This window comes from Microtus pennsylvanicus, chromosome 15, assembly GCF_037038515.1.
Source record: "Microtus pennsylvanicus isolate mMicPen1 chromosome 15, mMicPen1.hap1, whole genome shotgun sequence".
Lineage (NCBI taxonomy): Eukaryota > Metazoa > Chordata > Mammalia > Rodentia > Cricetidae > Microtus > Microtus pennsylvanicus.
The window spans coordinates 4,068,182-4,091,343 of record NC_134593.1 but is presented as its reverse complement, the minus strand read 5'-3'; the positions used below and the strand labels follow the sequence as shown (position 1 = coordinate 4,091,343).

Sequence of the window (23,162 nt, the reverse complement as noted above, 5' to 3'; positions counted from 1 at the left end):
GCTGTTGTCTTACAGTGTATACTTTTCTGGCACCCTGTGGGTTTTGTTTTTTTTTTTTTCAATCTTTCTTGGTTGTGTACATACATGGTAGAGATATAGCTAAGACTAAAGAGCTGACACGGCTAGCTTTCTTTGAAACAACAAAATAATAAGAGTACTGTTCTCTTATAGGGTTGGGTACTCTTATAGACAATGTGTTGTTGTTTTCTTGTTTTGTTTTGTTGAGACAGGGTTTCTCTGTGTAACAGCCCTAGCTGTCCTGGAACTAGCTCCGTAGACCAGGTTGGCCTTGAACTCACAAAGACCCACCTGCCTCTGACTCCCTAGTGCTGGGGTGTGTGTCACCACCACCCGGCTTACAGTGTATTATTCTTACAGGGACAGTGATGTCATTTGTAAGGTGATAATTTTTCAAATATTACTACCAGAATCTGAGAGTTCTGAATCAGACACAGCAACTGCTTGTTAGAAATTTTACTTTTATTTCTGCTCTTTGAGCTGTTGCAAATTATTCGGGAAAAATTAATTCAGAGTATTTATTAACCAAAACAAATAAACAAAACCACTGTGGGCTGATGAGGTGGTTGTGGGCAAAGGTGCCAGCTGCCACATCTGATGACCCTGGGGACCCACATGGTGGAAGAAGAGAACTGACTCAAGTTCCTTTTGACCTCCACCAGGTGCTGTGGCTTAGCTGACATTGCCATAAATAGATAAATAAACAAAGTTTCTTAAAAGCTACAGGCAGGCTAAAATAAGCCCAACTCCTATTTAATACAGTCTATGTGCTACGGATTCAGCAGGCACAAATTATACCAATTTGCATATCCATAAACAAAACTCTAAGTCTAGCTTACAAAAGCAAACAGCATACCATACTCTGGGATGTCTATCTAAATTTCAGGATTAACAATTCTGTAACAGTCATTTCACTCTAAGCTTTGTTTTCTATTTCATTAGAAAAATCTAAAATTCTAAATAGCATTTTCTGTGAGCAAATAAAAATTTTTCTCTCTAAATTTACTGAAAGAGGCTAGAGAGTTGGCTCAGTGGTTAATGGTGCTTTTTGTTGTAAAAGATCCGGGTTCAATTCCCAGCAACCACATGGAGGCTCACTGCCTCCTCAGGCAATAAGCACACATATCGTGCACAGATGCAGACACATGAAATAATAAAAACAAATCTAAGATAAAATAAATTTATTCAAAGATAGTTTGTTTTTTCTTAGCAAACACAGGATGTTTCTTCTAAAACATTTCATAGGAACTCTGCATTGCAAAACAGGTGCAGAGGTGCAGAAGCAATCCCTGCTCTGCATACTCCAGTCTCGTGGTGTGGCCTTCTAGGGTGCCTGCACACCACCTCTGACCAGCAGAAAGCAGGGAAATGCATCTGCTCCATTCTCTTGGCTGCAGTTCCGAGACACATTTATATTTGCTGTACTAAGCACGTACTTCATACTCCAGAGTTCTCGTGTGTATCAAAGGAGCACAAATCTCTTCTGGCTTCATCAGACCTTTCAATCAAAGCTTTCATTATTGAGTTACACATAATTCTATCCACATACAGAATTGAGCTCAATGAGTAAAAATGTAACAGTTTGTGGCCTAGGCTATACCAAAAATGTTTACATAGCAATCAAAATTTAGTGGCAAATAAATTAGTTTGCCTAATTAGACCTGGCACTATGTCACAGAACACTAGTAAGTAAGTCTGTGAAACTAAGAAGTATAGGCAGGCTGGCAGTTTGACTTATTGACAGATAAAGTCTGTTATTTTTATTTTTTATACTGGCAACTGGACTCAGGATTTGAACAACTGGCAAAAACTCTTATCAACTGAACTACAACACACATTCTCTCTCTCTCTCGTGTCCCCCCCACACACACACACTTTTAAGAGAGGGAGAGAGGGATGAGACTGGTCATGACTCCTAATCCTCTTAGTTTGTCTTGAGTGCCGGGATTTCATGTATAAACCACCATGCCCAGATTAAAATCTTTATTGTTGTATGTTATATCACAAATCTAGTCAATGTAACAGAAAACATTGAACCAAGACTTCATAATCTAGTACATACTATGAAAATGTACTAGTTAACCTTAAAAAAACAGAATTAGAAAATAGAAAAGACATCTTTAAGTTAATGGCCAGGCTAGCTACAATCAATACTAAATAGACATCAGGCTGGGAAGCAGAAATCTTAAAAGACTTTTAACAAGCTGGTTAATAGGGCTCTCCCCCCCCAACTGCTTGGGGTTGAACCCAGAGCCTCCTGAATGCTAGGCAAATGCTCTGTCACTAAGTTACAGCTTAAACCGGGCGATGGTGGCGCACGCTTTTAATCCCAGCACTCGGGAGGCAGAGGCAGGCAGATCTCTGAGTTCGAGACCAGCCTGGTCTACAGAGCTGGTTCCAGGACAGGCTCCAAAGCCACAGAGAAACCCTGTCTCGAAAAACCAAAAAAAAAAAAAACAAAACAAAAAAAACAAAAAAAAACCTAAGTTACAGCTTAATGTGGCATTGACCTAAGACAAAATAATACCAGCATTCATTAGAACATCTGGATTTAACAGTCTGAGGAAAGTCATGACAATGTCTCAATCAGCCATAGCCAAGTTACAGTCAAGTACTGAAGACATGACAACAAAACCAACACATTTGCAGGCAACTGTGCAGCTCTGCAGAATGAGAATGCTACCAAAATCATGTCTCCGACTGCACCTGCCAACTCAGCCACTGCAGTAGTGAAGGCTCCTCTGCCTTATGGTAGCTGCCATAAACTGACTTTCCTTTCCAACTACGTGATGGCGAGAAGTGACAGAGCAAAGTAAAAACACAGTCATCACTAGGCATGCTAACCTTTAATCCTGGGACCCATCCAACAGCTTCTCTCCTTCAGGACAATGGTAGGATGCCTCAGCAAAGAATTCTTTTTGTTTGTTTGTTTGTTTTGTTTTTTTCGAGACAGGGTTTCTCTGTGTAGCCAACTGGCCTAGCTGCCTTAGAACTAACTTTTGTAGGCCAGGCTGGCCTCGAATTCAGAGAGCCACCTGCCTCTGCCTGTAATTCAACCACTCAGGAGGCTGACACGGGAGAATCACGAGTTAAAGGCTAGCCAGTATTACACACCGAGAATGCTTCCAAAAAAAGACCAGCGCTAACATGATGAAGGTTCCCAGTCTGCCAGGAAAAGCAGAAATATAAACAGTAACGTGCCATAAAATCCTTCATCTAAAGATCCTCTTTACTAAAGAAGTTTACCTTTTGACAGCCTCAAGAAAAGCAAAATTAAGAATTCACCTATTCTTTGAGAAAACTACTAATTCTACTGAGCATTCAATGGTATGATATACGGTCCATTTACATAAACAAACTTAAAAGCTTGTTGCGATCAATGAATGATCATCTCATGACGATTCAGCAGTAGATGCTTGTTGGAGTGGAAAATAATTAAAACTTGGTTTGAAAATGTCCAACAACTTATCAAAACCTACCTGATGATCCACAAAAGTCAAACACAAGCCTCAGTTAAAAGTCAAAGTCTCCACAGAGCCACGTTACTGTTCTATTTCTACTAAAAGTGAACACAAATTTTGGGATCAATACTTTCCTGGCAGAATTACGACTTTGGTACTACGTCTTCTAGAAAAAGCACCTGTTCCTTCTGTCAGCTGCCAGCTATAACCTCCCTTTACTACCCTCATTTTTCTAGAGCACTATAGAAAAAAATAGAATACTGGCTCTGAAAAAGTTGTCAAAATTGCCCCTCAAATTTTTTACAAGGGAACCCTAACCCTGGAGCTACCAATAGGAAGATCCTGTAGGTTCCTGGAGTGTTGGCATATGTCCTCCTAACCCAGGAATCTCCTGGGACTGTATTTCCACCCTGTGGCAATCTGCGGGTCAACTCAAGCAGTACGCAAGTGTTAACAATTTTCACTTATTACCTGAAAATCCAAGAATCCAAAACCCTCTTGCAGGTTTAATCTTTAAAACTGGAAAGTAATGTATTAAATCCTTTCTTAAGATTTAAACTTGTCCGACATCTAAACCTTCTCAAGAAAGCACAAAGAAAAATAAACCACTCGCGTCAGGAGAAATCTGAGTGACATCTCTATTTCCAGAAATCACTACCATCTTCTAACATCACTTCCTCTCCATTCGCCTCCCTTGTCCGTGGACGCGAATTGGTGATGCATACCCGCTCCTCAACAAGACAGCCCTACAGCCCACATCCACTACCCAGAGATCTTCGGCGCCTTGAACGCCACTTTCCTGTGAAAAAGTCATCCCCCAAGGGTTTATTTTTCTTCCTGGACTTTTTCTTTATAACCTTTAGGCCAAGAGACTTCCCATCCGACCCCTCCCTCTTTCCAGCCAACCCTAACTCCCGGCCCTTCAAAGCCACCATTCCCACCGGGTCAGGTGGCTGTCAGTCCCCACCCGGCTGCCTTGCCCTTGCGCCGGTTTCAGGCGGCCCGAGGCCAGTTCTTCCCATTCCTCACACCCACGGCAATAGCCCAGGGCGCCTCCTCCTCCGCGTCCGGGTTCCGGGGACCCCTCGCACGTCCCTCCTTCACCAGCGGGGCTGCAAGGCCCCTGAGCCTCGCCCCTCGTTGCCCGACTTCCTCCGGATTCCATTCCAGAGCGGCCTACCCCGGAGCCCCCAACCGTCTCCCCGCGGTCCCCAGCGTTCCCGGCTCTCACTCACCCTTGGCTGCAGGTGCCCCCCAATCTCCCCTCTCCTCAGCCTCGGAGCCCGCTCACCTCCGCGGTGGGAGCCGAGCTGTCCGGACCCAGCTCGGAGCTGGCGTCCGGGGTCCTCGGCGCGTCGGCAGAGCGCAGCGCCTCGAGCGGCAGACGCAGAGCCCGGGAAGGGGAGCCGGAGCGCAGACTGGAGCCAGCTCGGCTACGCGCGGGCATCGCTCCGGCCCCGTCGGCGCCCCGCCGCCAGCAGCGGCCAGCCGAACCGGAACTGCTTCGGGGGGCGGGGCGTATCGGAGAAGGGGCGGGGACAAAACCGGAAGGGAACCGGGAAACCCGAAGGGAGGCGAAAGCGCTCGCGTCAGAGCCAACCATCGGCAGCCAAGGAGTCTTAATGAAGGTGGGAGAGTTCCAGTGGGGTTGCTGACTGGGGTAAGGGCCTAGTGGGAGCCGATTCTGAGTTCTTTGAAGGGGCTAGCTCCTCTTCATCCAGTCCCCACGTAACACTATTATTGCTCCTTTATTCTGTGTCTATGCAATCTGACTGTAATCGCAATCATTGTTTCAACTCTGCAAAGCAGATCTCTCACACACAGAAAGGTCAAGAAACACTGTAGCCTGACACAGCACAGTTAATATGTTTCCACGCTGGTATTCCAACCCCCAGTTGTCATCAGAACCTGTGTTCTTTTCTGCCACTACTCTGCCTAACAGAATGTCCCCTTCTAACCCAAGCCTAGGGCTGGCAGAAACCATGTCTAAAGCCATCTACAACTTGAATTTTAGGTCGTCTTTGGCTCTACTTCCTTGAACAATGCAGGACCAGCTTTGTTGTTTCTAAAGGGGTTGGGGGCAGGTTCTGAGGTGATAGAAGGGTAGACATGGGTGCCGCCTTGGTGTGGCCTTTCCCTTCAAACCAGACTCCAAGAGCAGGGTGGCCAGGAATCTGTTCAGTTCCCTCATACCCTTCAGGGCCTCCATGAAGCCACATGAGACGGCAAGACATCCATTGTACGCAGAGGACTCTCCCATCCCCAAAATGTTTCTGATGGAGGTAGACATGTAGTTCAGTGGTTAGAGCACTTGCTGCCCTTGCAGGAGACCCAGATTCAATCCCCTGCCCCCACATGACACCTCACAACCACCTAGAACTCTGATTCCAGAGGATTCAACACTGTCTTCTAGCCACAGCCGGCACTGAGTGCGTGTGACACACACACAGATGCAGGCACTCAAAACCGTGTTTAAACTTATTTTATGTCTCAGTGTTTGCCTGCATGTATGTCTGTGCTTCTAACCACTGAGCCATCTCTCCAGTACCAATAAGATATTTTTAATTGGACCGGGCAATGGTGGCGCATGCCTTTAATCCCAGCACTCGGGAGGCAGAGGCAGGCGGATCTCTGTGAGTTCGAGACCAGCCTGGTCTACAGAGCTAGTTCCAGGATAGGCTCCAAAGCCACAGAGAAACCCTGTCTCGAAAAAAAAAATACTTTTAATTATAAAAATAATAAATCTTTTGCCAGATGTGGTGGTGCATGCCTTAATCCCAGCACTCAGGAGGCAGAGGAAGGTGGATCTCTGGGAGTTGCAGGCCAGCCTGGTCTACGAAGTGGGTTCCAGGACAGTCAGGGCTTTTACATAGATAAATCCTGTCTCAGGGAAAATAAAATAATAATAATAATAATTAATAATTAATAACAAAACTGTTTAAAATGGCTCTGATGACAGGCCTTTTGACTCTCAAAACCTAGGGCAATTTTTTGCTCACCACTCTTTGACATATAAGGACCCGCCAGCTTTTTCTTTTAAGAAATTAACTATCAGCCGGGCGATGGTGGCACACGCCTTTAATCCCAGCACTCGGGAGGCAGAGGCAGGCGGATCTCTGTGAGTTCGAGACCAGCCTGGTCTACATGTAGAGCTAGTTTCAGGACAGGCTCCAAAGCCACAGAGAAACCCTGTCTCGAAAAACCTAAAAAAAAAAAAAAAAAAAAAAAAAGAAAAGAAAAGAAAGAAATTAACTATCTTCGTTATAGAATCATCATTCAGATCTTTCATGTGCATTTTCTGGGCACACTTCAGATGCTTTCCTCCATGTCTCCCTAAGTTTTTCTAACCCCCACAACTCAGACATTATCCCTGAGTTCCACCGTCGTAGGCTCCAATCCTGTGACATTGGGTCCCACAAAGTGTAGCCCACTTGGACCTGCAAAGCTCTTTTCTAACATTCATCACTGGGTGCTTTAACTCTGTCCTCAGAACCTAATAACCTATGCTAGGGCTCTAAACCTATGAATTAAACTATTTCAAAACACCTACTGTATGCTAGACACAGTGAACCTTTTGCTTAACCCTTGAAACAACACACCTCCAGGGCAAGTGTATACTCAACTTCACAGAAGAAACTGGTGGAGGTGGAGAAAGCTAGTGACTTGTTGGGGTCTAATTCCACGTTCTCAGAGACATTAAGAATGGGAGTTGACACAAGAGAAATAGGTCTTGTCCTCTTTGGAGGCCCCTGGGACTTGCTGAGTCACTTTGTCTCACCTGTTACTGCCAATCTTTGGGAAGGAGACATGACACCAGGGTGCAGAGAAGACGGAGCTGACAGCAGAGGCAGAGGGGAAGGCAGGCTGTTCCATGGCTGAAGCCTCCATCCCAAAGCCAGGGGAAGAAGTAGAAGCCACACCTTGCCCCAGTGTCCTGCAGCTCGAAGAGCTCCTGAGGACGGGGAGAGCCTCTTGCAGCCGGGTGGATGAAGTTTGGCCCAACCTTTTCATAGGAGATGCGTGAGTGGCTGCTGGCAGGGTTGTAGGAGTAGGTCAAGAAGAAACAATCCTAGAACTCTTTACCAGCGGAGGTGGCCCAGAGGGAACAAGAACTAGTTACTTGTGGTCCACCCCAGGCCAGGAATTTTCTCCCCACTCCCTAAGCGCCGGGAGCTATTCAATGACCAGTTTCTAACGGCAGAGGGAGCTGGAGTGATTTCGGTTTGTTTCTTGGGAAGGTCTGAGGGAGTTCCTGCCTGGGAGATGCCCTGGGTCTTCAGGCACATCCTAGACAACTGGCCAGGCTGGGAAGCAATCACGTTTGGAATATGAAATGGAGTAGCCACAGATCATAGTTCTGGTCCCAGCTTGCGTCCTGTAGACACTGAGTGGGTGGAGCAGCCTGACCTAGGATGAATCAGGAAAGGTATCACTTCTAAATATTTGTAGATTAGTAGCAGGTATGACGTGGTGACCAAGTGACTCTAGATCACGCACGTGAGTCAGAGGACATGTGGCAAGAAGGGAGGGGCAGCCAGTTCTCGGGGGCTGAAGCAATCTCTTCCTGGCTTTGGTGGGAGCAAGCTGCCTAAGACAGCAAAAGGGATTTAAACATAACCGTGGCACCACCAGCTCTGCCAACAGAAAGTTCTGGGATGGAGAGTTGCAGGCCCAGCTCAGTGCAGATGAATTCTAGCTACCTTTCTACCCTTATACGCTCCCCAAATCGAGCCAGAGGCTCAGCCCACATCCAGTCTCCTTTCTGCCCTTCCCAGGGTGACAGCAAATAACCGCTTTGAACTGTGGAAGTTGGGGATCACCCATGTGCTGAACGCTGCCCATGGGGGACTCTACTGTCAGGGAGGTCCTGACTTCTACGGCAGCAGTGTGAGCTACCTGGGGGTACCAGCACATGACCTCCCCGATTTCAATATCAGCACCTACTTCTCCTCAGCAGCTGACTTCATCCACCGTGCCCTCAGCACACCTGGGGGTACGTGATACGGACTACATATTTGATTCTGCTCACTTGTGGGGAGAATAGCCAGTTTCCCTCCATCCTCAGCATCCTCCCATCCCTGGTTTCTGCTTTGTTTGTTTCTCTTTTTTGTTGTTGTTTTAACAATCTTCTGCTCTATCCCTCAGCATCTTAGCTAATGACATTGCTTCACAGATGGGGAAACTTAGCTGGGCGGTGGTGGTGCACATCTTTAATCCCAGCACTTGGGAGACAGAGGTACATCTCTGTGAGTTCAAGACCACTTTGGTCTACAGATTGTGTTCCAGGATAGCCAGGGCAACACAGAGAACCCATACCAAAAACAAACAAACAAACAAAAAACAGATCAGGTGGAGAAAGCCCAAATACCAAGGCATAATAAATTAGGAGCCGCCGCACAGCTGGAAGCTAGATCTCGCAGTCACCTGAACAGTTCTTACTCCACAACAGGCAGCCCTGGGAAAGCACCACATGGTACCCAGAGGTCTGCCCCAAACTACCTCCAAATAAACAAAACAAAGTACCCAGATACAACAGGCCTTGAAAGGCCTCGGAGCCCTTACTATATATTCATCTGGGGAAAGAGCTATGGCCCTCGCTCTGTAACCCTGGACAAGTCAGTGTCCTCCGGGGTTTCGTTTCCTCATTGTTCTGTGATGAGCGATTGGGTCAGGGTCACGTTACTTTGGAATAGCCAGAGCACTGTGACATCCTCTCTTTCTTCATCTGCCCATCCATCACCTAGTTGTTATTCACTCTGCGTCAGGGGAAGCACTGACTTCTAGGAAGCCAGACCTGCTCTTGTAGAACCTGCTAATCAAACTATGATGTGCTCTGAGCGTTGCTGACGTGAGAGGGCAGATGGACCACGCGTCGGGGATTGGTCTCTGTGGCGGCTTCCCTAGTCACATGCAGACCGGACTAGCTGCTCAATGGCTCAAGTGCTGTGTTTAGAGTGGTGAGGAAAGCTGATAGGGAAGCCCTGTCTGAGTGTGGCTTGATGGATGAGTAAGGGCTAGTCAGACCGAGATCAGGGGAAAGGTCAAAGGCCACGACAGCTCCAAGGCACCGAAAGTCTTCCTGTAGTCATAGAGCTGAGGATCAAGGCAGGTTCAGAATGGCTAGTTCTCAGGGGCTTTTGTTTTGGTCTGTTTTTATTTTCGAGACCTCTGTGTTTTTCTAAGTAGCCCTAACTGTCCTGAAACCAGTTCTGTGGAGCAGGCTGACTTTGAACTCAGAGATCTGCCTAGCCCTGCCTCCTGAGTACACCTCTGTGTGCCACCACCGCCTGGCCTCCAAGGCACCTGTAAGTCACACTGAGGGTTTGGTCTGTAGTTCTACACAGGTGTTAGTCTACTCTTGAAAGATCAGGAAACTGTGGCCCAGAAAGGCTGAGACACTTGCACAGGCCCTATAATGCATCCACGGCAGGTTTTGGGGAATGGAATTTGTGCTTGGGTACCATCCCTTGGGTGGGCTGGCTGGTGGGAAGGAGTCAATCACCTGAAGTTTTTTTTTTCTCCAGCTAAGGTGCTCGTGCACTGTGTGGTGGGTGTGAGCCGCTCCGCCACACTGGTCCTGGCTTACCTTATGCTGCGTCAGCAGCTCTCCTTAAGGCAGGCAGTCCTCGCGGTAAGTCAGCACCGGTGGATCTTCCCCAACCGCGGCTTCCTCCGCCAGCTCCGCCAGTTGGACCAGCAACTGCGGGGTGCAGGCCAGAGCTAAGGAACCTGGTAAGGAAGGGTGAAGAGGCAAAGCTGAGTGTGGCTGACAGTGAGAAATCAGCTGAGGACCTGGACGGGAAGCTGGTTGGCAGGGCCGCCTGCGGCCTGAGGTGTCCCGAGCTGCTAGGCCCCCTTGCCTGTCCAGGGCCTGCCAGGCTGTCCTCCCGCCTGAATTCTTTAGCTCTCCAGAGAACAGAGAAAGGTGGAAGATGGCTTAGCGGGTAACAGCCCTTGCCACACAAGCATGAGGTCCCGAGCTTGACTCTCCAGAACTCACACAAGGCGATAGGAGACAGACAAATGAACCCCGGAACTTAATGAACCTGGTATATGAAGGGAAAAACACATCAACAACAACAAAACAAGATACCCTGTTTCAAACAAGGTGGATGGCAAAGCATCAATGCCTGAAGTTGACCTCTGACCTCCACTTACACTGTGGTACTCAAATATTCAAACAAGTGTGCACACATGGCCAGAGGGCAAGAGAGTAAAAGAGAGAGATGAGGAAGGACGGTTAGGGTTAAGAAGCCCTATGTGCTGTAAGGAAGGCTTCCCTACATGCTTTTGAGGGCTACCCAGTCCCTCCTAAGAGCCTGTGAGACTTACCAAATTCCCAGCCAGCAGCAGAGCCAGTCCGGGCCCCTACACTTCCTCTGCAGTGACTGGTGTTAGTCAACAAGAGATGTGTCCCCCGCGACAGCAGGTCCGCTGCTGTGCCATCCCCTTTAGACAGGCACGAGAAATGCAACAGCAGCAGATTTCGCAGCATGCCTAGTCGCTCTACTTCCTCAGCCTGGAGTCTCAGACACCCTGGCCTCCAACCTCAACATCTTGCCCATCAGACAGCTGGTCTGGGGGAAGTTGGTTGAACAGAGCTACACCATTGCCCAATTTGTAGAAATGACATCTACAAAATCGCCTCTGTCATAAGAGCCTCCAGACAGAGTACAGCTGTGCCCAGCAACCCTGCAGCTGAGGCCTGTGCAGAGAGGCCATCTCTGTTCTCCTCATTTCTCCTGGCACCTCTAGCTACTTGGTCTTGTACACAGAACTCAGGGTGAAGGAGGTTAGGTAGTAGCTCTGGCCCCTGTGCTGACACACCCCAGTCAGGATAGGCCTTGGTTTGCCCGCCTGTAACGTGAAGGTTCTCTCTTCTCCAGAGCCGGTCGTTATCCGCAGTCACAAGGCTCTGCCACTCTGCCACTCTGGCCCTGGCCCTGGCCCTATTGGCAGCCTTAGCCCAGGTGGATGCCCACAGGATGGAAAGGGCCCAGGGTGGGGCTCACCCTCAAACCTGCTGCTTCATCAGCTTCCTCCAGCGTTCTGCACACCCTCACAGCTGCCGGCTTCAGTCTTCACAGGTGGGAGTGGGCTGTCAGCCAAGCTCTGAGGTTCTGGAACATGGGTCCCCAAGGTCCCCGGTGGGCCAAGGAGGATGATTCTCAATGTTTTCTTCAGCTCTCTGGCAGTGGTTGAGTCTTAGCTCCCAGGAGTTCTATGTATAAAAGGCTGAGGGAGTGTGTGTGGTAGGGCTGGGGATATTATGATATGGGTGTATGGCTAGGGCATCTGGATTAAAAGGAGAGGATTTAATCTCAAATGCAGTGGGCTATCACTAGGCATACCCCTGGCATCCCTATCTTTGAGAAAGGGAGAAGGCCGTGAAGGGAAGAGCTGCTCCCAGATAAAGGCTCTGAGCACATGAACCCGCTCGGTAGTCCCCTACATCTTTGGGTTACCTGCACTGTGTCTGCCAGACCTTAGTCCTGGGCCAGTTACCCCCAGATAGAGACTTCTAGACCTATGTGCTGATGTTCGCCATGCCATGCCACCTGGGTGTGCCTTGAGTGTCAACTCTGTCCTCAGCATGTACCTTTTCAGCTCTTCTGCCCTTGTTGGGTAACCTTTGAAAGTCAAGGGAGTTGGAGGGGGTGTCTGTCTGTCTGTCTCTTTTGGATAGTGCTGGAATGGAACTCGGGGCTTCAACCACTACTGTTCCACTAAACAAACACCTCCAAGCCCTGTAGGGAGGTAGTTTTGTTTTGTTTTATGTGATTTTTTTTTAAAAAAAAAAAAACAGGATTTCCTAGAACTCACTACATAGACCAGGCTGTCCTTGAACTCACTATATAGACCAGGCTGTCCTTGAACTTACAGAAATTTGTCTGCCTCCAACTAGGTGGTGCTAGGATTAAAGGCGTGCACCTCTCTGGCTCTAAAGGGATTTTTTTTGCTTTTTATTTTTTTATTTTTTATTTTATTTTGGTTTTTCGAGACAAGGTTTTTCTGTGGCTTTGGAGCCTGTCCTGGAACTAGCTCTGTAGATCAGGCTGGTCTCGAACTCACAGAGATCCGCCTGACTCTGCCTCCCGAGTGCTGGGATTAAAGGCGTGTGCCCCCATCGCCCGGCTTCTAAAGGGAATTTGAAGGATGGTTTGCTTGATATTTCCTTCTCCCCGCCCGGCCACCTCATGCCACACAGCACAGGCAACCCCTCTGAGCTTCCATTTAAGAGCCTAACATTTAAGACTGAGGCCTGGGACTGACCATTCCCTGGGACCAGTGGATGAGTAGGGAGTGGCAAGGGGGAAGCAGAAGGGAGAGGACAGCATGCTTTATAATTAAACTCCAATCAAAAAATAGAAACAGCATCAAGTGTGCAGAGACAGGCGACTGGAAGCCGGCAGTCCACGTTGTTCGCCAGAGACGATTACAGCCTGGGCAGGATCTCCTCACAGGTGGGTGCAATGGCCCTAACCCAGGGGCCCCTGGGAATGCTGGGTAGTGGTGCCCAGAGCACCTCTGCCTATGTTATGTGTGTTGGGCAACTGTGAGGATTGGGTTGGAGGTCCAAATGGGCCAGAGGCTCAGAACGTGGCCTCTCACCACTATGTGATCTTGGGCCTACTACTTTATTTCTCTGAGCCTTGGTTTTCTCATCAGAAAAGTGGGGAGATCCATACTGCCTGCTTCCTGAGAGTACTCTGTGGACTCGGGAAGATGTGACTTCTGGGCTCTGTCTGGTCTGTAATGTGTTTCCTTAAGAAGCACAGAGATCCAGGGGAAACCTCTGCCGACGGTAGCGACCTCGCCACTCTAAGGCTCTGCTGAGTCCTGAAAGAATGAGAGTGATTACAACGACAGAAATAACTTGATGCTCCATTCACGGGGCATCTCCCATGATGTACTGAGTCTAGGAGGCATATATCGTTGATGATGTCATGGGCATCTTCTTCCAGCAACCTCCAGTGAAGATTCAGACTCAGAGACTCTCACTCCGGCCCATCTTCCTCCAGGGGTACAGGGATGCATGCTGGGCAGAGACCACCACAGGCTCACCCTTGGCATCTGCCTGCCATGGTCCCCAAGGTCCCTTTCCCAAACTCCTCAATATTCTCTAGTGAGAACTCCATCATCCCCACCTGGCCTGTGCTCCCCTCGGGGAGAGGGGAGGCAGAGAGAGGACAGCAGGGGAGACCAGGAGGAACGTGTCCTGGGGTCACAGCAAACAACAGCCCTGTCCCCAGGCGGCCTGAAGCTGTGGGCATACAGGGTGATATTCTTGAAGGCTGTGGGTCCTGGGAGAACGTGGAGGAAGGCAGCGGAGAACACGCAGAGATGAGCCATACTGAGGCCAACAGAAAACAAGTGTGTAGCCCTGTAAACAGCGGCAGTGTTTGCCCACAGAGGCAGCTGCTTGCTGAAGCTACGGGGAAGCAGAGGCCAGGTACCAACAGGGAGCAGCTAGCGCAAGTGTGAAGGAACAGGCCTGTTCTTACAGGACGGACATTCAGCCATGTCTCATTTTGACATGGCCGAGATGTACAAGTCAAGTGGGGGCCTCCGTAAACTAAGAGGCAGCAAGAATCAAGGGAACTGAGTCCCCGGGCTGCCTTTGGGGGTGGGGGTAGGGGATAAATCTTAAGGGATGGGTCACTGACTGACAGATCCCTCAATGGACCTGAGTGGTTAGCTGGGCTCCAGACACCCTGAGCACAAGAAGTAAGGCCCTATGTATGACTTGACAATGAGACCCTAAGTCCAAGAATAACCTTCCCTACAGATCTAGGTTAGACATGGAAGGCTACAAACTGCCTCTAAACCCCTGACATGGTTCCTGGGGCACAGTTGTGCTGCCTGGCAGTCACTGGCCACCAGGGGGCAGCCTTACCCCATGCCAAATTTAGCAGGCCTGTGAGGGGCCTGTGGTTTTCCAAAATTCCTGTCTGGTTCCACTCAGAGCTGGAGCAGTCTACATGGTGGCTCCAGACCAGAGTGACAGTTGGACTCCTCTGGACTCCGGGGGTCCCCTCCAACCCAGTGTCCCTTGGTTTGGCTTTACTTTATGTAGAATCACTCCTGTCTCTTACAGCCCACAAAATACCAGAGAATCCATAGAAGTCAGGCAACCCCACCAATCTTTCACATAAGAAGCTCAGGCCAAGACAGGAATGAAAACTTGCTTAGGTCACAGAATGTATCCTGGCCAAGTTTTAAGTCTGTTCTCTAGGTACCTCTTCAACTGGTCCCGCATCTTCAGGAGGGTTTTAGGGATGTATATCTTCAGTGCCAGAGACACCAGGGAGAAGGGGCACTGGTCAGTCCAAGCAGCCCAGGTTTGCTCTCCCCCACCCCCAGCCCCCATTGGCTCAAGTGCATGGACCTGGAATTCTAGCCGCTTCACAGCGTCTGTGTTCTGGACGGAACCTGCCTTAGGACTGTTCCACTCACATACAGAATCCCATCCCTGCACCCAGTCCCCCATTCCTGGCCCCAGACCATGTCCTAGGTAGGTGGCAGGCCACTCAGCCTGCCCAGAGAGGTCACAGTGGGGGATGAGGGAGAAAGCCCGGTCCTCACTTCCTCCCAGCTCACCATCCACCCGCTGGGTGAGCTTGGCCAAGCCAGTGGCCTCCTGGGTGCCTGTTTCCTTTTCCCGTCTTGGCACTGCCTACCAGAAGGAAAAGATGCTTTACCCAGTCTGTACCTTCTCTAGTTACTCTTTGAGGGAACCAGGGGAAGCTGGCCAAAATAGGTCCCCCTTCCCTCTACGGCACCAGGCCCGGGTTCTGGTTCCTCTGACACCCCAGTTCTGCAGGGTCCCGGATGACCTGAGCCAGCTGACTCCAGACACAGCCCACCCCATCCGGGTGAGGCCTGCACAGCTGCACTGGCCCGAGTCACGGGGGTAAGGAGGAAAAGCCTGGGGCCTGTAGGCAGATGTGTAGCTGAGCCCTGAAAGGCCCCCTACAGGAGACACATATGTTGGTGACCACCCCCTGGCAATTGGGAGGTTTGGGGAAGGAACTGAAGTCACTCGGAAGTGGTTATCAACCCCAGGGTTGTCATCAGCTGTTTGTCTTTGAATGTCACTCAATTGACACTCTGGGCACCAGTGTCCCTCCGTGGGAAACGAGGGACAGAGCACAAGTGAGACATTCTGCATATGAGAGGCCCCAGCTCCCCAGTGCCAGCCTGTAGCTGGACTACTCTGACTCTAGACAATGCTCTGATCAAGCACCTGGAAGTGGGGGTTTGAGGCCCAGACCTAGGGACAGCAGGGGTGGGGGTTGAGCTGCCTGGGTTTGGAGGGACATCCCTGGTGCTTTCTGAGAGCCTCAACCAGCCGGGGTTTCCAGCGGCTTACTGTGTAAGGTCTGTACTGATTTGTCCTACAGAGGTCCCCAAGACCAAAGTTTCTAACATCCACAGCCTCAGGAAAGGTCTACTTGGCGCCATGGCATTGACAAGGGAATTCTAGTTCTCCTTGTTCCCAGGGAACAGGTTCTAGGTTCTAGCCTCATTCAGCATAGCTGAGACTGGCCCCACAGCCTCCCAGGGGCTCCTGGTACTGCTTCACAGCCCCTCCCGTCCTTGGGGAGTCTGCTCCAGCAGCTGTCGTGGCCACTCTGTTCCAGGATGGACTCACTGCAGAAGCAGGACCTTCGGAGGCCAAAGATTCATGGGGCAGTCCAGGTGTCCTCCTACCAGCCACCCACGCTGGCCTCGCTGCAGCGATTGCTGTGGATCCGTCGGACCGCCACACTGACCCACATCAATGAAGTCTGGCCCAACCTTTTCTTGGGAGATGCGTAAGTGAGCCCCACGGAGGAGCTGGGGGGGGGGGGCAGAAGGGTGAGAGGCAGTACAAACCTCCAGTTGGCATCTCTGCTTCTCAGTATCAATTACATTTGTCTTTCCTCTTATGTTTATTATGGCAAAAGAACACCGGTAAGAAAAAGATACAAAATACAGTTTCATCTTTCAGAAACAAGGAGTTACTTATGCAAGTTCCCTTTCTCGTGGATAGCCACACTTTAATTGACAATTTTTTTTGACAAGGTATCAAGTACCCCAAGTTGTCTTGAACTCCCTATATACCTGAGGACACCTCGAGCTTTTGACCCTCTAGCCTCTACCTCCAAAGTACTGGGATTGCAAGGGTACATCAGCACGACTGTTTTATGCTAGAGATCAAACCCAGGGTGTATGCTAGGCAAATCGTTGTGTGTGCGAAGTAAGCACTCCACAAATTAAGCTATGTGCCTAGCCTGTCTAAAATAATTATCATCATCATTGATACGAAATCTCACTAGTAGCCCTGTGTGTCCCAGAACTCACTAGAAGAACAGGCTGGCCTCACACTAATAAAGATCCTCCTGCCTCTGCCTTTTAAATGTTGGGATTCAGTCACATGCTACCTTGCCAGTCTCATTGTTTTTTTTTTTTTGTTTGTTTTGTTGTTGTTGTTGTTTGTTTGTTTTTTGAGACAGGGTTTCTCTGTAGCTTTGGAGCCTGTCCTCGAACTAGCTCTTGTAGGAACTAGCTCTTGTAGACCAGGTTAGCCTTGAACTCACAGAGATCCTCCCGCCTCTGCCTGCCCAGTGCTGGGATTAAAGGCGTGCGCCACCACTGCCCTGCTCCCATTTTTGTTTTTGTTTGAGATAGGGTCTCACTTAACCTTGGCTAACCTGGAATTGTCTAGGTAGACTGTGCTAGTCTTGAACTTACAAGGCGTGTGCCACTGCGCCCCACCGAATCCCCTCCCCTTTCTCTCATTCCCACTAGTCTGGTTCTGGTGTCATATGTATGTAATGCATAAGTGATTTTTTGTAGCTATGTAAAACTTAGGACCCACAGTTGAGCAAATACATAGGATGCTCTCTGGGTCTGTGTGTATTATTTCACTTAATACAACTTTCATTTACACCCATCTCAAAAGCACTCTTTATTTTTCTTTCAAGCTTTACCACCTAAACAATATAGATGTGCCTTTTGTCTGCCTTCCCCCTCCCACCCCCGAGATAGGGTTTCTCTGTAGCTTTGGAGTTTGTCCTGGAACTAGCTCTTGTAGACCAGGCTGGTTTCAAACTCACAGAGATCTGCCTGCCTCTTCCTCCCAAGTGCTGGGATTAAAGGCGTGCGCCAACACCACCCAGCTCCTTTTGTCTGCCTTCTAAAGTTGAAATGATTCTTGAATTGTTTTTTGTCTTGTGGGGCTAAAGAAATGGCTCAGCAGTTATGAGCACTTACTGTTCTTGCAGAAGATCTGAGTTTGGTTCCCAGCGCCCATGTGGCAGATGACAACTCCAGATCCAGGGGATCTGATGCCCTCTTCTGACTTCCACAGGCCCCTTCATGCACCTGGTGCACATAAACTCACAGGAGCACACACATACATAGAAATTTAAAAGGAACTTTTTGTGTGTATGCACGTGTATATCTGTATTCATGTGTGAATACATTTGCATACTTGCTACAGTGCATCTGTGGAGGTCAGAGAACACATTTTCTGTCTGTTGTCCATTGTTGTACATGCCTGGCTAGCCAGCCCATGAGCTTCTGGGACTTTTCTGTCTCTTCCATCCATCTCATCATAGGAGCCATGGTATATTACAGACCCACACTACTGCATTTGGATTTTATGTAGGTGCTTGGGATTTGAACTTCAGGTCCTCACACCTGTGTGACAAACAGCCCATAGTGTGTGTGTTCATGGACAGCATCATATGTTTAAAATTGTGTGACACAATGTTATTCTGTATGTAGCTATTATTATATAATAGTCCACTGTGTGACTAGACCATAAATACTTCATTTGTGCTGACCCCACTTTGAACTACTATAGTGATTCAAGAGCTGTTTAGTAAAGGTGTTCTGGAAAAACACGAGTTTCCCAAGGTTTCTACAAGAGAGAAAAAGAGGCAGACAGACAGACAGAGAGAAGAAAAACTTGTTTTTCCCTAAGAGTTTTCTTAACTCTGAAGTGGGCTGGAGAGCTGACTCAACAGGTGAGAGCACTGGCTGCTTTCCAGAGGTCCCGAGTTCAGTTCCCAGCACCCACAGGGCAGCTCACAACTGTTGTCCCATGGGATCCGATGCTCTCTTCTGATGTGCAGATGGACATGCAGAAAAGACCTGCATACACACACAAATACATCTTTAGGATTAATTAAAGCATGGATTAATATTCCTCTTTCCACAGAGATAAAAATCCTTGTAGAATTTTAACAAATATATGCTTTTTTACAGTTCTATTTTGGGTAAAAATGCCATCGCTTTCAATACTGTTTTGAGATGAGCTTTCTACATGACGCCTACTACATAGCTAAAAATTCTTAAAGCATTCTGCCTTATCTCTTGTATTTTCACAGGTTCCTTATGAAACTTAAACATCTCCCCTTGTTTACCTGCATTTGCCATATTTTAGTGATTTATGGCATCTCATAATTTATCCACACAGGAATTTGCTTCACGCAAGGGGTGTGTGCCACATCCCCCAGTGGGTATCCAAAACTAAAGACAGTGTCAAATACTCACAATATAGGCTGGCTTTTTTTCTTCTAATAATAAATACCTTTGTAAAGTTTAGTTTGTAAATTAGATTAAGAAAGTAACACTGATAATAACAAGACAGCAATTACTATATTCAGTAAGGGCTAATTGAACACAGGTCTGTGATACTGTGACAGTTAATCTTATAACTGAGAAAGCTTCTCAACAATTAAAGTAGCTTACGAAAGGGTAAGTCTTGTCCTTGTTCTAGCTTCATAAAACATTGACCAAAGCCCGCTTGAGGAGGAAAGACTTTCTTTGCATTACAGATACAGTTGGCTGTCAGTAGAAGCCCAGGCAGGAGCTGAAGCAGAAGCCGTGGAGGAACACTGCCTATGACCTACTCCCTCTGGCTTGCTCAGCTACCTTTCTTCTACAGCCAGGCCCGCCTGCTAGGGATTGCACCACCCACGGTGGGCTGCATCCTCTTATATCAATTAGCAACTGAAAATGCCCCAGAGACATGTTCCTAGGCCAGCCAGGGTGGCAGTGCCTCAATTGAGTTCCTCTACATAGATCGGTAAAGTTGACAACTACCGCTAGCCATGACAGCCTTGGGCACAACATGGTAGGACAGTGTAAAACTTAAAATCTATTCATTGTTTACCTATAAACTTAAAAAAATATTTTGAAGCCACAGTTGACTGTGGGTAAATGAAACTGTGAAAAGTAAAACCACAGATGAAAGGTTTGCTGTACCATACTTTATAACCTATGATAAAGTAATTAAGTTCATTTTCTGTCAAAAAATAGTGCTCAACTGGGCACTGGTGGCACATGCCTTTAATCCCAGCACTAAGGAGTTAGAGGCAGGAGGATCTCTGTGAGGTCGAGGCCAGCCTGGTCTACAGAGCAAGTTCCAGGACAGCCAGGGCTATACAGAAAAACCCTGTCTTAAAAAAAAAATTCTCTTTCCTAATATTTCAGTTTTAAATACCACCAAATCCAGCTTCTATATTGTCTTTTGGCACATTTTGAATTCTTCCTTTTAATCTGTTCCTAGAAGAAAGTGTTTACACAAAGTCTGTACACATTTCTAAAGCTTTGGATGCACGTAGCTAAACGTCCCTCCAGGAAGTTCCCTGGGGTAAAAGGTCTAGAGCAGTGCTTCTCAACCTGTGGGCCACGACCCCTTCACAGGGGTCGCATAGAGGATAACCTGTGTATCAGATATTTACATACTTCATAACAGTAGCAAAATTACAGTTATGAAGTAGCAGCAAAATAACTTTCTGGTTGGACTGTATTAAAGGGTTGCAGCCTTAGTCAGGGTGAGAAGCGCTGCGGTAGGGTATTGCCCTCGTCAGAGAAGTTCGCGGTCCAGTCTCTACCCTTGGAGGAGAACAGAGGCGTGAGGTACACCTTCACCCCCTAACTTCTCATGTGCCCTTCCTCCAGGTATGCTGCACGAGACAAGAATCGTCTTATCCAACTGGGCATCACCCATGTTGTGAATGTCGCTGCGGGCAAGTTTCAGGTGGACACCGGTGCCAAGTTTTATCGCGGAACACCTCTGGAGTACTATGGCATTGAAGCTGATGATAATCCCTTCTTTGACCTCAGTGTCTACTTTCTGCCTGTTGCTCGATACATCAGAGATGCCCTCAACACTCCCCGAAGTAAGCTGCTGGGGACGGGACTGGGCAGGTTAGGGTCAGGGTGGGATGAGGTGGTAGCACCGGTGGGTAGGGAGCCTGTGGCACCAACCCCAGCAGCGACCGTCTCACCATTTAATGAGCATACCGTGGAGCCTGACAGCTGCATATAGGGCTATGATTCAGCATGGGGGCTGGAGAGATGGCTCAGGTGTACAGTGCTTGCTGTGCACCATGAGGCTTGGTAGTCACTCCCTGAACCTACATGAAAAAGGCAGGCATGGGAATGTGTACTTGTCATCCCAGCGTTAGGGAGATGAAAATCAGAATATCTGAGTGAGGTTCACTGGCAGGGCAGCCTAGCCTGGAAGAGACCCTGTCTCAAAAAACCAAGGTAGACAGAGCCTGAGGAGCAACCAACACAGCTGACTTCTGGCCTTGACATGCATGTGTACACATATGCACACACACCTATACACTCGTGTGTACCACCACATCAACACACACACAATCATATGCACACACACCTATACACTCGTGTGTACCACCACATCAACACACACAATCATATCTACACACACCTATACACTCGTGTGTACCACCACATCAACACACACAATCATATGCACACACACCTATACACTCGTGTGTACCACCACATCAACACACACAATCATATGCACACACACCCATATACTCGTGTGTACCACCACATCAGCACACACACAATCATATGCACACACACCTATACACTCGTGTGTACCACCACATCAACACACACAATCATATGCACACACACCCATACACTCGTGTGTACCACCACATCAACACACACACAATCATATGCACACACACCTATACACTCGTGTGTACCACCACATCAACACACACAATCATATGCACACACACCTATACACTCGTGTGTACCACCACATCAACACACACAATCATATGCACACACACCTATACACTCGTGTGTACCACCACATCAACACACACAATCATATGCACACACACCTATACACTCGTGTGTACCACCACATCAACACACACAATCATATGCACACACACCTATACACTCGTGTGTACCACCACATCAACACACACAATCATATGCACACACACATATACATTCGTGTGTACCACCACATCAACACACACACAATCATATGCACACACACCCATACACTCGTGTGTACCACCACATCAACACACACAATCATATCTACACACACCTATACACTCGTGTGTACCACCACATCAACACACACAATCATATCTACACACACCTATACACTCGTGTGTACCACCACATCAACACACACAATCATATCTACACACACCTATACACTCGTGTGTACCACCACATCAACACACACACACACACACACACACACACACACACACAATCATTATGGTCACTAGTATAACTATATCCTTTAGAAAGAGGCCTTCCCATTAGGCAAAAATCATAACACCTAGCAAAGACTCAGAAAACATAAGTAGGTACAAGGCTTCATGGGTTAGAGAGAGAGAGAGAGAGAGAGAGAGAGAGAGAGAGAGAGAGAGAGAGAGAGAGAGAGCAGACTGAGGGGAAAGGAAGAGGGTATTCCCTGTGATGTAAGTCCAAGGGACTCTGGAAGTTTGGTGACCCTCTCCTACAGTTGCAATGGCTATCAGAGGATGCCCCTCTGGGCCAAAAGAGGGGACCCAGGTGCTCACGTTAGCCCTACACTAAATTGCTATGTGACCTTGAGCCTCCCTTGCCCCATTTGACAATGAGGACAGTGTCCGGTTTCCAGGGTGTTGGGACAGGTGGACAGAAGGGATGACAAAGGTGAGGGGGTGCAGGTGGCCAATGCTAGTTGGGTCTTCCTACAGACCGCGTGCTGGTGCACTGCGCCATGGGGGTAAGCCGCTCAGCCACGGTTGTCCTGGCCTTCCTCATGATCTGCGAGAACATGACGCTGGTCGATGCCATCCAGACGGTGCAGGCCCACCGAGATATCTGCCCCAACTCGGGCTTTCTCCGACAACTCCAGGTTCTGGACAACAGGCTGAGGCGGGAAACGGGGCGGCTCTGACTCAGGGAGCGCCTGAAGCCCTGACCCCTCCCATCCAGCGTGGTCCAACCTGACATGCCTGGCCCCAGGGATGACAGTCTCTGCTGTTTCCAGAGACCCTGACATGTTACCATCAAGTCAGGGCTCCACTGAGGCAGAGGCAGGGCTGGCTGGGTGGCACTTTCACCAGGTGGAGTCCCTGACCCAATACAGAAATTCTTTATGCCGAAGAAAATTCAGTCTGTCTCTATAATAAAAGGTTCATCATAATAAAGGATGTGTGTGAGACAATGGCTTTATTGTCACGAAGGCCTGGAGCCTAAGGATGGCTTGCTGGTTCTGACTCAGCAGCCTGGCAGAGGGAGGAGCCTGAGGGTGTGACAAGGCTCCCTGAGGAGAGAGTGCGGAAGGGATGAGTTAGTGATAGTGTTGTTTCAGGAGGAAGTGTGATGCGGCGCTGGGGA

The 23,162-nt window shown here is 48.5% G+C and overlaps 2 protein-coding genes across 7 annotated transcripts in view; one reads left to right on the top strand and one right to left on the bottom strand.

Annotated features, from left to right (window-relative positions):
- Samd8 (sterile alpha motif domain containing 8) overlaps positions 1 to 4,990 on the bottom strand; it is a 52,837-nt gene extending 47,847 nt beyond the window's left edge. Inside the window, exon 1 of one of the 3 annotated variants that reach the window (XM_075950116.1) lies at positions 4,771 to 4,990. In XM_075950116.1, the coding sequence (XP_075806231.1) occupies positions 4,771 to 4,926 (156 nt within the window). In that variant the 5' untranslated portion in view covers positions 4,927 to 4,990. Of the gene's footprint in view, positions 1 to 4,714 lie in introns of all 3 variants that reach the window. The other 2 variants (XM_075950117.1, XM_075950118.1) reach the window with 2 other exon arrangements.
- Positions 4,991 to 5,058: 68 nt separating this feature from the next.
- Dusp13a (dual specificity phosphatase 13A) lies at positions 5,059 to 22,972 on the top strand. Of its 4 annotated transcripts, XM_075949705.1 has the most exons (9): positions 5,087 to 5,107; positions 7,282 to 7,499; positions 8,255 to 8,472; positions 10,004 to 10,110; positions 11,366 to 11,566; positions 12,849 to 12,943; positions 16,124 to 16,297; positions 20,439 to 20,659; positions 22,517 to 22,972. In XM_075949705.1, exons 2-9 carry the CDS (start codon positions 7,351 to 7,353, stop codon positions 22,717 to 22,719), a joined length of 1,368 nt encoding a protein of 455 aa, XP_075805820.1. In that variant the 5' UTR covers positions 5,087 to 5,107; positions 7,282 to 7,350; the 3' UTR covers positions 22,720 to 22,972. The 4 variants fall into 4 exon arrangements, with proteins under 4 accessions (XP_075805822.1, XP_075805820.1, XP_075805821.1 ...); XM_075949707.1 differs by lacking the exons at positions 12,849 to 12,943; positions 16,124 to 16,297; positions 20,439 to 20,659; positions 22,517 to 22,972 and having other exon boundaries at positions 5,059 to 5,107; positions 10,004 to 10,211; positions 11,366 to 11,455; XM_075949706.1 differs by lacking the exons at positions 5,087 to 5,107; positions 7,282 to 7,499; positions 10,004 to 10,110; positions 11,366 to 11,566 and having other exon boundaries at positions 8,286 to 8,472.
- The last annotated feature ends 190 nt before the right edge of the window (positions 22,973 to 23,162 follow it).